This window comes from Squalius cephalus (genome assembly GCF_949319135.1).
Source record: "Squalius cephalus genome assembly, chromosome: 11".
Classification (NCBI taxonomy): Eukaryota; Metazoa; Chordata; class Actinopteri; order Cypriniformes; family Leuciscidae; genus Squalius; species Squalius cephalus.
In genome coordinates, this window is record NC_137132.1 from 20,894,803 (window position 1) to 20,908,900 (window position 14,098).

Consider the following 14,098-nt stretch of genomic DNA (forward strand, 5'->3'; position numbering starts at 1 on the left):
GATGCTCTATTGGGTTGAGATCTGGTGACTGTGGGGGCCATTTTAGTACAGTGAACTCATTGTCATGTTCAAGAAACCAGTTTGAAATTATTCGAGCTTTGTGACATGGTGCATTATCCTGCTGGAAGTAGCCATCAGAGGATGGGTACATGGTGGTCATAAAGGGATGGACATTGTCAGAAACAATGCTCAGGTAGGCCGTGGCATTTAAACGATGCCCAATTGGCACTAAGGGGCCTAAAGTGTGCCAAGAAAACATCCCCCACACCATTACACCACCACCACCAGCCTGCACAGTGGTAACAAGGCATGATGGATCCATATTCTCATTCTGTTTACGCCAAATTCTGACTCTACCATCTGAATGTCTCAACAGAAATCGAGACTCATCAGACCAGGCAACATTTTTCCAGTCTTCAACTGTCCAATTTTGGTGAGCTCGTGCAAATTGTAGCCTCTTTTTCCGTTTTGTAGTGGAGATGAGTGGTACCCGGTGGGGTCTTCTGCTGTTGTAGCCCATCCGCCTCAAGGTTGTGCGTGTTGTGGCTTCACAAATGCTTTGCTGCATACCTCGGTTGTAACGAGTGGTTATTTCAGTCAAAGTTGCTCTTCTATCAGCTTGAATCAGTCGGCCCATTCTCCTTTGACCTCTAGCATCAACAAGGCATTTTCGCCCACAGGACTGCCACATACTGGATGTTTTTCCCTTTTCACACCATTCTTTGTAAACCCTAGAAATGGTTGTGCGTGAAAATCCCAGTAACTGAGCAGATTGTGAAATACTCAGACCGGCCCGTCTGGCACCAACAACCATGCCACGCTCAAAATTGCTTAAATCACCTTTCTTTCCCATTCTGACATTCAGTTTGGAGTTCAGGAGATTGTCTTTACCAGGACCACACCCCTAAATGCATTGAAGCAACTGCCATGTGATTGGTTGATTAGATAATTGCATTAATGAGAAACTGAACAGGTGTTCCTAATAATCCTTTAGGTGAGTGTATATATCATCTGTCTGTATGTCTGTCTGTATGTCTACAGTAACTTATCAACTAATAGAGTTTGGCATTTCTGGTAAATGAAGTAAACAAGTTTTTTTTTTAGTTCTTAAATGTGTCATATCGTATGATACTCAGTAAAAGACAGTAGGCCTACTATTGTGATGTGTTCATTATTCAAGCATAACGCAGAGGGTATTCTGATTCAATCATAAAATAAAAATTCATGTGTGTTTTTCCTGACATAATAAACCAAAGCTTCTTCATATTCCTTATTAATAATTACAATGAGCAACCATCTTGGAGGAGTTTTGATATTTTAAAGCTTTTAAAACAAAAACAATGATCAATGCTATAGGCCTATGTAAATTAATTTTTAAGAATCAGATTAGGCTACTTTTTCCTTTAGGCTAAAAAAAAATAGACAGACCATTAAATTAAATAACAGAAAATCTATTGTATTTCACTATTCCTTCGTATCTCACTATAGCCTGGAAATGTATTGTTTGTTTAAATGATGAATGAAGGCGTTAATGAGAAATGTAAGCAGACCTCTGCTGCCACCTTGAGATGAATCTAAATAGAGCGTCAACAGAGAGCAGTAGATTCAGCCTATCCTTATAATCACCAGAGGGCGATGTTGACATTTTTTTGAACAATATATTTATTTTTTAAGACTCAGATCCCTCAAGGCCCCATGTGTTATGTAGTGCAAATTGCTTGATCAAATTTATTTTTAGGAATAACTTTTTTATAATTTTTATATAATTTTCTGCATTTCTCTTTCTAATTCTATTTGCTAAATGTCCCTTGCACCCCCAAACACTTCCTATTGGCTGAAAATAAATTTTAATTGGAACTCTTTTCTGATTATAAATCCCTTATTCCCTTACTTATGAAGTGAATTATCATATTGTTCACTTGCTCTTAAAAATCACACCATGAACTTTTTTTGTGGTTATTTTAATTATTTATTCAATTGCATAGAAGTGAATATAATCATTACACAACATGACAGCCAAGCAAATTTTTGTTTTCTTCTAACTCAACAGCATCAGAGGAACCGATGTTAAAGATGCTGTAAGCAATTTCAGCCATTCTGCTACGAAATGCATGTATGGATGGATGGATAAAATGTATTTTATGCAGTACCTTTTCCATTTTTCTTACAGTATTCTCATATACTGGATTAATAATATGAGGAGCATAGTAGCATGTTATTCTTGCGATTTTTTTAGGACACTTATTTCAGTGAAATCAGTCTGGGAGTTCAGACATCTGCATCTGAAAAATATTTGCTTACTGCACCTGTAAATTTCACAATAATTAAAGGTCACATTGACCCTCTGATATGAATGCTGCTGAGTAGATCTCTAAATGTAGATATATTTAGCAGAGTGCAAAAGTGATTGGTATTAGAAAGCATGTGTATATGCAGTGCTGGGTAACTGACTACATGTAATCTGGATTACATAATTGGATCCCATAATTAGATGTAAATTAAGTACTTCACTGTAAAAAAATTCTAACCCTCCCAAATCAAAAATTTCAAGTGACCGATAACATCTAAATTTTTCAATTGGCTCAAGTGAAATTCTGTAAATTTCAATTGGCCCAAGTGAAAATCTGTAAATTTAATTTTATAATTTACAGAATTTCACTTTGGCCAATTGAAAAATTTAGATGTTATCGGTCACTTGAAATTTTTGATTTGGGAGGGTTAGAAATTTTTTACAGTGTTGTAATTAAATTATATTCTATTTTAAAATACTCGTAATCAGACTACAGCATTTTTTTATTGATTACATGATTACATGTTATTCTCACAATGGCAATAAATTTATTTGATTGTCCCTATACTAATTTTATTATCTTTTAAATTTTCCATCCTAAAAAAGCCTACTGCTTATATTCTTATTATTATATTCTGCTTATGTGGAATTGCACACACAGCCACTAGTCATGTGACTGTCACTGAAAACTGAGAGCCACACAGCAGCTGATCACTGCATTTCCAGAAATCACTCACTTTTAAGAAGTGTTTTCTTAACATTGTAACATTGCATGTCTAATCAGCTCCTGGCGAACACATTCATTATTATTTGAATTATCACTCAGTGAGTCATTTAACCATGTATTATTGTCTCTGGAAGGCTTTTGACTTTCAAACACATTAAAATGTGCAAATTCATGTCATTTCATATTTACATGCAATGCATGGATTCCCCAATTGTTTGTCAGCTGAACCTCTTTGACCTAATATATTTACTTGAAGTACGCCCTTAGATTTTAAGTTAATAAGTTTGATCAATAATAAAAATAAGTCAATAATAATAATAATAATAATAAATAGAATTCATGGTTCTCTGATGTTGGTTAATGGTCACATGACATGCAGGTAAACAAATAAAATATTTCATCTTTTTTAGTGTTTTGTGGAAGTAATGGACTACAGTTTGTAAATAATCTACCCAGCACTGTATATTTAAAGCATATGATAACTCATTAGGGGAAGTTGTAAATACGCACTTCCAATAAACCTGGATCCTTGTTAGATTTTCACAAAAAACAGTTGTATGTCTCCATAAAATTCAAAGACATCAATGTCCTCCAGTTTAGCAAAGCGATGCTTGTAAGTGTGTGCTTGCTGGCCATTCACAAACACAGTGAACTGCTCTTTATTGCAGGAGATGGTGACCTGTAACACACATACAAAACTGACAGTAAGATGCTGTATTTTGTACTCATGTCACAAACTTATACTTTTAAATCTAAAAGGAAGAGCTCACCTAAAAATGAGAATTCTGTCATCATTTACTCACTCAAAATTTAAATGAGTAAATACATCATCAAATTTTTTTCCAAAAAGTGTTATTGTCTTACACTGATTCACTTGTAAGTGTTTATTTTAGATGTAGCTGGTTTTCACGTCATAGCCTACACGGCACTCGCCCATGTGTGTCTTGTCATATCCGTAAATAGAGAAAAGTTGCTCCGGCTACGTCATCTGATGGTTAGTAAAAAAAAAAAAAAAAACGAAGCAGCCAAAAGCTTGAGGAAGAAGTTCCATATAAGCAGCCACCACACACTCCATAGATAGTTTCAATGTTATATGTGCACAATTAAAAGCTCGACGTGTGTGTCTGTGTGTGTGTGTTGAATTTCTCCCTTTGATAATTTAATTTACCCATTAAAGTTTGACAATAAATGCCAGTTTGAAATAAAATAATTTAATATGATGTAATAGAGGAATAATATACATGTATGAGCTCATGGCAAGTATTTTGCCTGAAATAATTAGTTTTCTTTACATTACTTGAAAGACTTAATAGGGTTCGAAAATTATAACCATAGATTCCAACCCTAGATTCCAACTAGCGAATCGCTCACATGATTGGACATAAAGTGAGGCTTCGTTTGTCATCGATGATCACGTGGTGATTGTGCTGTGGGCTCGATACGTGCCTCACAGATTCAATGTCAGTAACATTACTAACTCCTTGGAATCACCCGTAAAAATAAATAAAAAACTAAAAAAAAACCTGCTGATTTTGTGAAGGGAAATTTCATTATAGTTGTTGTTGCTGTGCTGGAATTCATTTTTAGTTGCTACAGTGACATCTTCAGAGTCAGAGTCAGATGGAGATCTTTTCCATCTAAGCTGGTTATTAGGCTACATATAGCCAATTAAGCCTAGTGTTTAATGAGCTGTATGGTAACCATATTCTTCCACATAGTCATACAGAGCCGAAGCACAGCCTAAATAATGTGTTCTTCCGCTGAATGCATGCAGTTTCGTTTTTTAACCGCTAGAGGGCCAAAGGTTACATTTAATTAAAACTAAATCCATAGAATGATCCCATGATGGGAACCCCTAAAAGGTTCTATATATGAAACGCCTGACAGAACCCTTTAAGGTTCTATATAGAACCTTTTCTTCTAGAAGTGACAGACACTTCAGATTTGAATCAAACCTGAGTCATTGGATTTGAATAGAAACAGTTCTATAAGAATGTATGCCATACCTGAAAGAGTTGATCTTTTTTAAAAGGCATAGCTCCACACTTTTCTTCTGCTCCCCAATTCCCATTCTCAAAGGTATTGCGGACAATCACATTCTCCTCAAAAAGGGATTTGTAGTGAAGTGCAACCCCATATCTGTGACGGAGATTGAACACCACCCTAATGAAGAATGAAACAGAAGAGTGGATATGTTGTTGTAAACATAAACTGTATGTAAATGTGTTTATATATGTTTATGTATTGTATTCTCTTGAAACAAAAGATTTTATGTCACATTTTAGAGTCAGGGTTAGGACGTCCATAAATGACAATGTCTTTGCCAGGCTGTAGTCCACCATTGATCACGGCTTTGTATGGGACCACCTGATGGCACAAAAAATGATAAAAGGGTAAAAGGACTTTTATAAAAATTGTTTAAAATAGAAAAATAAAGGGGTCAACAATAAAAGTGACAGGCCAGTAGTGTGGTAGCATATTTTTGTTCTCACCACAGGATCCTGGTAGGCAATGAAATTCAGATCCATCAGTTTATCCACTGTGATTGTGTCCACACTAGTGAAGGGAATACGGTGTATATAGTCCGCGAAGTGTTTCCCGTTGACAGTTATCTATGGAGAACCGTTGTATAATAAGCAAAATGGTAGTTAGGTGGTGTTTTTTCTCTCAAAACAATAGACTGCTAGTTTAGTATGGTTCTCTGAACAATTAGTGTCTTGTTCACACCAGATTCGAAATTCTGTTCAAACTGCACACATTCTGGAATGTGTAAAAAAAAGTACAATTTCTATTTTCACAATAACTAAATGCACTTGGCTGGCTGATCAAAACTGATGTGTGATTCTCAGTGAAACTCATACTCTTCTAAACATCTTTGATGATTGAGTCATCACATGTGAAATGATCCATTCAACTGTCATACCTACATGTTCATTCCATAAATATCTTTAACTGTCTATGTTTATGGTGTCTACTAAATGAGCTGCCAAAGTAAATAAATTTACAATCTTAACAAGTCAACAAATTAAGTTTCCATATACATGGAGCTTGCCTGAATGTCATTTTATGGCAATTTTCTCTTCACTAATTTTCATTATGTCAGTGTCAACAATATATATATATTTCCAGGATTGACTGCCATAGTAAAAAACATTTAAACATTTTGACTGGTATGATTTAGATGATTATTAAAAACACGTCTATTTCAGTTGGTAAATTAACTGCCACAACAGGTTTTGAAGCATGAAATGAATGTTTTAGGTGAGTTACTACATTTTGAAAACATGCAATAGAGTTGTGATGTCAGTCTCACCCAAAAGCCAAAGCAATTGCGAAAAACTGGCTATGATCAAGTGGTGAATAAAAGATGTCATACAGACATGTATACCTTGTATGTCTCCTTGGTGACAAGGATCTGGAGGATGAATGGTTGGTCACTGAGTAAGAAAGAGTCTGACATGCATTCTTCTGTACCCCAGCTACAGTTCTGGAAAGTGTTCAACACTACAGTTGCAAGGCCCTCATAGCGTGGGTTAAAGTGCAGAGCAATATCAGCATCGGACTGAGAACCACACTGAAGGTTCACATGAAATCTGCACAACACAGAATGAAAACTGTATACAAAACGATCAATGCCACTCTAATATTCCTGTAAATAATAAAAACATTAAGATTAACTTGTCCTTTAAAATATGATTTACCTGCCAGCCTTTGGCAAAATCCTTCCAACTACGACAATGCTCTTCCCTTCCTGCAAGCCTCCCAGGAGTGAACCAGTGAATGGGATTTTCTGTGTTGGAGATGTACATACAGTAAGAATATTTATGCGTATTAATAAAAGTTATTAATTTGACAAGATGGCCCTAAACGTTGCTGCATACCTCAATCTCTAAAATAGCTATTTCTGAGAGAAAAGTGTTTCAAAGTAATCCCTATGCCAATTTTTTGTGTGTATATGAATCATTTTAGAGTCATTTTATATTAAAAGTGTCACTTACTGGGTTGCAAAAAAGCTGTTGCTGAGAAACTGCCATCCTGCCAATTCGTACTTCTCTTTAGTCTCAAAGCGAATCTTCAGCGGGGTACCAAGACTGGAGCACCAAGGATGATCAAGCCTGATGTTGAGAAGCCTAAATATAGCTGTGATATTAAGCCTGCCCATAAATTATATGTAGGTTATAGATACAGGCAGCTAAAATGCAAATCAGAAAAAAAGGCAGATAACACTAGTCCAGAGATTATCAAATATGCTACAGGTAATAAATTTAATTTGAGTGTTGGTAGTTTAACAGTGATAATAAAGAAAATGACTTATAATATGACCAAGGAAAAGCAAGAGAGTCACAAAAGAGACATTGGTGAATATCTAAGTGATACAGTGGAATATTTGTGTTTCTGGATAGATAGACCTGGAAAGTCCTAGGAATATTTTTTTACCAGGCATCTGAAATGCAAACCAGAATAAAGGGATAACACTACTCCAGAGACAATCAAATAGGCTACGGGTATTTAAATTTGAGTGGTGTTGGTGTAAGGAAAATTATATTTGTGGAATATGTGTGTTTATGGACAGATAGACCAACCTGGAAATTCATTGAAAACATTGCCTGCCAAACAGTTAAAATGCAACCAGGGTAAGAGCAGATCAAATTGAAATTGTGGAAACTTAAATTACCATAGACCTCAGAGTCATGAAAATAAGATTAAGTATATAAAAACTCTGCCTCGAATGTTCTGAAAAGGACTAAAAGTTGTCATCTCAATAAACAATTTGGGAATCTTCTATTAGTTTTGGTTCTCAGAGCATTTGCAAAATAGAGCCGAAGGGTTTGCGCATGACAATTAAGAATGCTGGCCTAACATCTAAAATCCAGGAACATGTCTGTAACCAAGCTGCAAAATTATATCAATAATCAGTAAGATTGATTTCTTCATTAACGTGTTAATTTTCTGGAACATTCATCTATCTCTGTACCACAAACAGAAAAGTTTGTACTACCATTTTTCCATTATCTTATTCTTTCTGGCAGCAAACTCAATACATTGAGATCTTCATTTTGCACATTTCATTACACCTAGAGCAGTGTTTCACTAATTTCAGTCATTATTGTCTAAACAAAACTTCTCTTTATCATTCTGCAAACGCTGTTATGAAAAATAAAACTAATATAGGCAAACCAGAATAGAAGTTGTCACATAAAAACAACATTCTGGGAATGTTTGTGTCACACCACAGAAGAGGAGACTCAGAGAATACAGTTCAAAAGGTTTTATTGCCGGGAATTCAGAATCAGCAACATAGACACTTAGCTTGAATGGAATTCTTGTGCAGGTGTTTTGCTGGTTGAGCAAGAAGATGAAGAAATAAACACAGTCTAAGAAGATGAGAAGTCGGGTGGCTGCATTTTATCATAGACAAGATAAGTGCTTGCAGGTGTGTGATTAGAATTCCGGTGATTGAGATCGTGTGGGCAGAGTGATGGGATCTGGTGTTGTGGTGTTGGCTGGTTTTGTGACAGTTTGTTAAAAAATTACACAGATTGCAAATGACATCTGTCCCAACAGTGGCGGATTAAGACTCTTTGGTGCTCCTGTGGTTCCCCAACCATAGTTGGCCCAGATGAGGCCAGAATGCTATCTGAGTATAAATAAAAAATAAATTAAAAAAATAACATTCCCTTTTGCTGCTGCTTTGCATATCTAAACAAAAAAATATTTATACTTAAAGTCAATTTTAAGTATACTTAAGTAAAGTTCAAGTATATTTTTAATTATATGTAGTAAGCATATATGTATAGAAGTATAGGCCTACTTGTAAGTGTACTTGCCCACATGGCCATTGGCCCACTTTTTAGTGTATAAAAGTATATTTAATTATACTTTAAGTGTAACAGTATAGTACATTTTTGAGTACAGGTTTTTTTTTTTTTTTTTTACTACAACTGTACAACAAGTAAACTTAGCCTAAAGGTATGATTACTAGTCAAAATACTTAGCACATTTTTTAAAATTTATTAAAGTACACTGGAGTACTTTCATAAGTACTTTTGAAGTACACTCAAAAAAATGCTGGGTTGTTTCTGTAAACACATTGTTGGGTTGATTGTGCTGGGTCAAAATATTGGGTTGTTTGGGGTACTGTAAACACATTATTGGGTTGCTCATGCTGGGTCAAATGAGTTGTAAGGGGGTTATTTACAAATAAACAGTTGGTTGGGTTATTTTGACCCAGCAACTGGTTTATTCTTTGCGGAACTTTCTGGATCTTCACTTCAGACTCGAGGAGCACGCCACACGGGAGCAGGCAGTGTTTTATGGTAAGTTAATAATGTTTACCTATATTTTTAAAAAGTTGTGGTAACTGCAAGCTAATTTCACTGTTCAACATACAGTCTTTGATATGGAAGTAAGAGGGGTAACGTATTTATTCTGTGAAACCTAAATAGCCACAGCTAAGTTAGCCGGTTAGATTTGTTGACAAAATTCCGCATCTTAAATCCTTAATTGTAAACCAGCTAGGCCTATATCAGCAGCCTTTTTAAAATATGCAGTTTAAATAGTAAATTCATCACGTAATTATCGCATTCATTGTGGACGTTGTGTATTTAAAAGTGAGGAAAGCGTTTTGAATGAAATCCATACAAGCGCGGTATAATTTTAGTCCCTCACAGGGCTTGCACGTAAAATTGCGGGAAAAGACAGCGAAATGAGACTCAGTCTCGAGGCTATTGTAGCTACTAGGCCTAGCTAGCGAGTTGTGTGTGGAAAGTGTGCTGGTAGATTGTAGAAATACTGGTCAGAAGAACCCAGCTAACACAAATACGTGACTGTTACGTAACTGCAACGTAATCTGGTGACCAAACTTTCGTCGTGGCGACGTAATTAGTTACGTCGTGGCAACCGGAAAAGTGAAATTCCCAGATACGTTGCTACAACGTAACTTTATAACGTTGTCAGCAGGTAACGGCGACGTCGTGGCAACGTTGTGGATCGACAGTCGTGTGTTGGTAACCAGTTGGTCATTTTAGTTTTTAATAATATGGGCGGACATGCAGTGGTCTAATTTAACTTGTCCTCATTGGCCCAAAACTATTTTAGAGACTTTTTCAACGACATATGAACGATATACAGACTCAAAATTTGGTTAATTCAGTTCATTTACTATAGAACAAAGCACAAACAGCAAAAACAGTTTGCAAACAGGTTATACATTTAAATGAACAAGATTTTCCTCAAAAGCTTGAACATCAAACTACTCCTACACGTCTTCATTTTGGTGGCCCTAATAACAAAGCAAGAATAAGAAAAGAAAAATGCAAGAAAAAAGAACAGTTGAGTGTTTTCCCATTTAACATTTAAATACACAAAAGATAGAATCTGTATAAGCAGACAGTTTTGTTTAAAAATCACTTGTATATTTTTCTAAACATTGTCACAAAGTTATGTTGTGGCAAGTGCATTATTTCCTTTTAAAATAATTTGATAACTTAATGACATGTATCACTATATTCTATAAAACCTTAGTTTGAAATAATTTTTTTGTACATTTAATAATACATATTTTGCTTTTCTTCTTCTGAAGTCATAATTACAATGTCCTTTTTTTTTTAACTAGGAAACTAGGCCTATTTATGATTATTCCTGAAGGCAGCATTAAACTCCTAAAATGTCAGGTGGTGGTGCAACTGTCCGAACAAATAAACAGATTAAGAAAACAATTTAAAATGGTGTCTTAATAATAACAAAATAAAAACTATTCCATCATTTTAGGTTTGAAGCCTTTCATATAATTGTTTTTTATAAATATCAGTAGTTTTAAAGCTGTTGAGATAATTGAGAAACTTTTGTCCGCCATTTGTATATTCTCAAATGTTATTATGAATTTACAAGGTAATAACAGTAAACATGATAATGCATCATTAAGAGGAGCCTAACTGATCTCTTTGGCAGAGTGAAAAAGTTTGTAGAGCTCTTTCAAATACTGATAAAAACTGCTAATTTCAAGTATGGGTAGATTGGTGGTACACTTTCCATGTCAGGTGGTACAACTACAATACATAATATTTTTGCTGTACCACCTGACATAAAAACTTAAATTAGTTTAAACACTTTAAAATATCATTTAACATCTGAAAATTGTTTAAACACATTGTCTTCAAGAGTGTTGATGTCATTAGAAGTCTTCCCAAGTGAGGCTGGATCCGAACTGGAGCTGCTGTAATCTCTAGTAAAATATGCTGAGCATCCTGAGATAGAAACAGGGAGACAACAGGAGAAAGATTAGCATTGCTGCTGTTCATATTATTTCAGGCAAAAGATGGTCATGTGAACTTTTTACTATTTCATCACATATAGTGCAAGATTATAAGATGTGTTAATTGAATGCCTGGCTAAAGAGATGTGTCTTTATCTAGATTTAAATTAGGATAGTGTTTCTGGGCCCCAAATATTATCAGAAAGGTTATTCTAGAGTTATTCCCTTACATTCTATTTAATTAATAGGAAATCATCTGATTTTAAAAAGAAAACATGGCCTAACGAGTCAGCATTTTAATATTTGAATACTATACATTCTTACAATGCAAACGTCCTAAACATTTCTGAGTATTATCAATGTTGAAAACAGTTGTGCTGATTAATCTTTTAATGTAAACCAATGTAAAAGTTTAATCCATTTTCTTTTTTCTCTCTCCAGGATTCATTGTTAAATAGACCCAACATATACACTACTGTTCAAAAGTTTGGGTTCAATAGAGTAAAAATAAAAAATAAATCATATTTTATTCAGCAAGGATGCATTAAATTGACCAGAAGAGAGAGTAAAGATTTCTGTTTCAAATAAATGATGCTTTTTTTTCTTTCATTCATCAAATAACCCTGAAAAACACAAAAATATTAAGCAGCACTGCTGTTTTCAACACTGATAATAATCTTAAATATTTCATCTTTGTTTTTAGTTTTACTTATTCACTTATTCATATTGCTCATACAGTGTCACTTAAGTTTGGATGTCAAAACTTTCTTAAAATAAATTAAACAAATAAATGTAAATGTAAATGTAAATATGAGAATTTAAAATAACAGATGCATGGTGATGTACAGTAGGTGACAAAATATTGTGAGAAAATGGATATGAAGTTATTTAATGAGCTTCCTTACTTCACCTGTTTCCAACTTCTCTTCTTCAGAAATATTGAAGTCGTGGAGCTTCCCTCTGTTGTAGAAGGATTATTTTGTTGATGCTGAAATCACAGAACTAGTTTTATCAATTTGTGTTTACCATTGAGCTAGTTTCAGCTAATTTTCACACTCCATGTAACGTTAAGTGACGTCATCGAGTACGTTTATGTTAAATACGTTTATGTTAAATAAATTAGCTCACTTCCAAACTAACTTATTTTTTACAAAACTATCAAAACCTTTCATCTACCAATAAGATGTGATTAAAATCCTAAACGTTCATATCAAAAGCTCAAGCTATGAAGTTAGCATAACGTTATCTCTTCTGAAAACGGTTGAGATGCTAACGGACTTTTTCCTAAGACACTAAACCATTTCTATAAAGCAAATATTCAACAGAAGCGTGTCAATTACAAGTACGAGAAGTGTCAAGAACAGTTGTGTGTATTATTTGTGTGATTTTAGAGACTAAACTCACCTGAAAGCAGTGAAAACAACAGCAAGAGACGGAGTTCTGCCGCTTTGTCAGTTGCAGTCAGTGGGGCGGTCGGTGACGCGCCGTTTCCATGGCAACGTCTCCGCTCCAGTGTTTGAGGACGACTCGAAGGTTCACGAGCACGCCCATTAAAAAGTCAAAGCCACGCAACATTTACAAACATAAACATCTAAAATTATAACCTTACTTGAATAAAATGAACGTATTTCAAACGTACAGTACGGAATACTAAACAAACAATTGAAACAAATAAAATATTTCATAGAAATGCAGTCTGATAAGATGGTAATGAAATTACGGGCCCGTGACGTTGCAGTTCCGTTGCCAGTAAGTCATGAAATTACCAAGTTATTACGAATAGAGTACGTATCTGGAACGTAGTTGGTTATCTTATAACCTTAGGAGGACGTACTGACGACGTTGTGGGTTGGTAATATGATGGTAATGAAATTACGGTCCTGTTACGTTGCAGTTCCGTTGCCAGTAAGTCATGAAATTACCAAGTTATTACGAATAGAGTACGTATCTGGAACGTAGTTGGTTATCTTATAACCTTAGGAGGACGTACTGACGACGTTGTGGGTTGGTAATATGATGGTAATGAAATTACGGTCCTGTTACGTTGCAGTTCCGTTGCCAGTAAGTCATGAAATTACCAAGATATTACGAATAGAGTACGTATCTGGAACGTAGTTGGTTATCTTATAACGTTAGGAGGACGTACTGACGACGTTGTGGTTTGGTAATATGATGGTAATGAAATTCCGAGCATACGACGTTGTAGTTACGTTGTCAGTTGGTAAGTCATGAAATGACCAAAAAGTACGAATAAATTACGTAACTGCGACGTCGTGTGTTAGCTGGGAAGCGACTGGGGTAAGTTCCAGCATTTTCCTCCTGCGTGTGTCTTCTGTAATGTCTGTCGGGATCGTTAAAAAAAAATGAACTGAGGAATAACATCACGATACGCGCCGTCACATTGTGATCTGGTTAGTATAGTGTAAGGAATTTCAGCCTGGATTGTCAATGGACAGGCGCCAGTTTTGAGAAGAAAATTATTAAGAATGATCGTCAATATTTAAAACTTAAAAAATGTAGACTTACATGATACCCTGCCATGCATGTCATCTTTCATTTTATTGTGTAACATTATCTAAGCGTGACGATCATCAGCTCTGCCAGTCAGGAGATTAACGAGCAGCTTTGTTGGTTTGTGAGTTTTAATGTTAAAGAAAGACACTATCAACATTAGGCTACAGTAATATTTTTACTTTTATTGCCTAAATGTTGAAAATATTAGTCCAAAGTACTCTTTTATTACTATAATTCAGTTTGCAAATAATGAATTTAAATAGACATTTTGTTTGTTTGCCACATTTAGTCATATTTGGTAATGTTTGCAATA

The 14,098-nt window shown here is 35.0% G+C and overlaps 1 protein-coding gene and 1 long non-coding RNA gene across 2 annotated transcripts; both read right to left on the bottom strand.

Annotated features, from left to right (window-relative positions):
* Positions 1-3,484: 3,484 nt before the first annotated feature.
* Positions 3,485-7,094, bottom strand: LOC307166955 (galectin-9-like). The gene is made up of 7 exons (XM_079885769.1): positions 7,016-7,094; positions 6,719-6,807; positions 6,406-6,610; positions 5,510-5,629; positions 5,296-5,384; positions 5,024-5,180; positions 3,485-3,696 (listed from the first exon to the last, which is right to left on the bottom strand). Exons 1-7 carry the CDS (start codon positions 7,049-7,051, stop codon positions 3,550-3,552), a joined length of 843 nt encoding a protein of 280 aa, XP_079741895.1. The 5' UTR covers positions 7,052-7,094; the 3' UTR covers positions 3,485-3,549.
* Positions 7,095-10,159: 3,065 nt separating this feature from the next.
* Positions 10,160-13,848, bottom strand: LOC307166958. The gene is made up of 3 exons (XR_013822719.1): positions 12,676-13,848; positions 12,177-12,259; positions 10,160-11,263 (listed from the first exon to the last, which is right to left on the bottom strand). It is a non-coding gene; the product is annotated as an uncharacterized lncRNA (long non-coding RNA).
* Between the last annotated feature and the right edge of the window lie 250 nt (positions 13,849-14,098).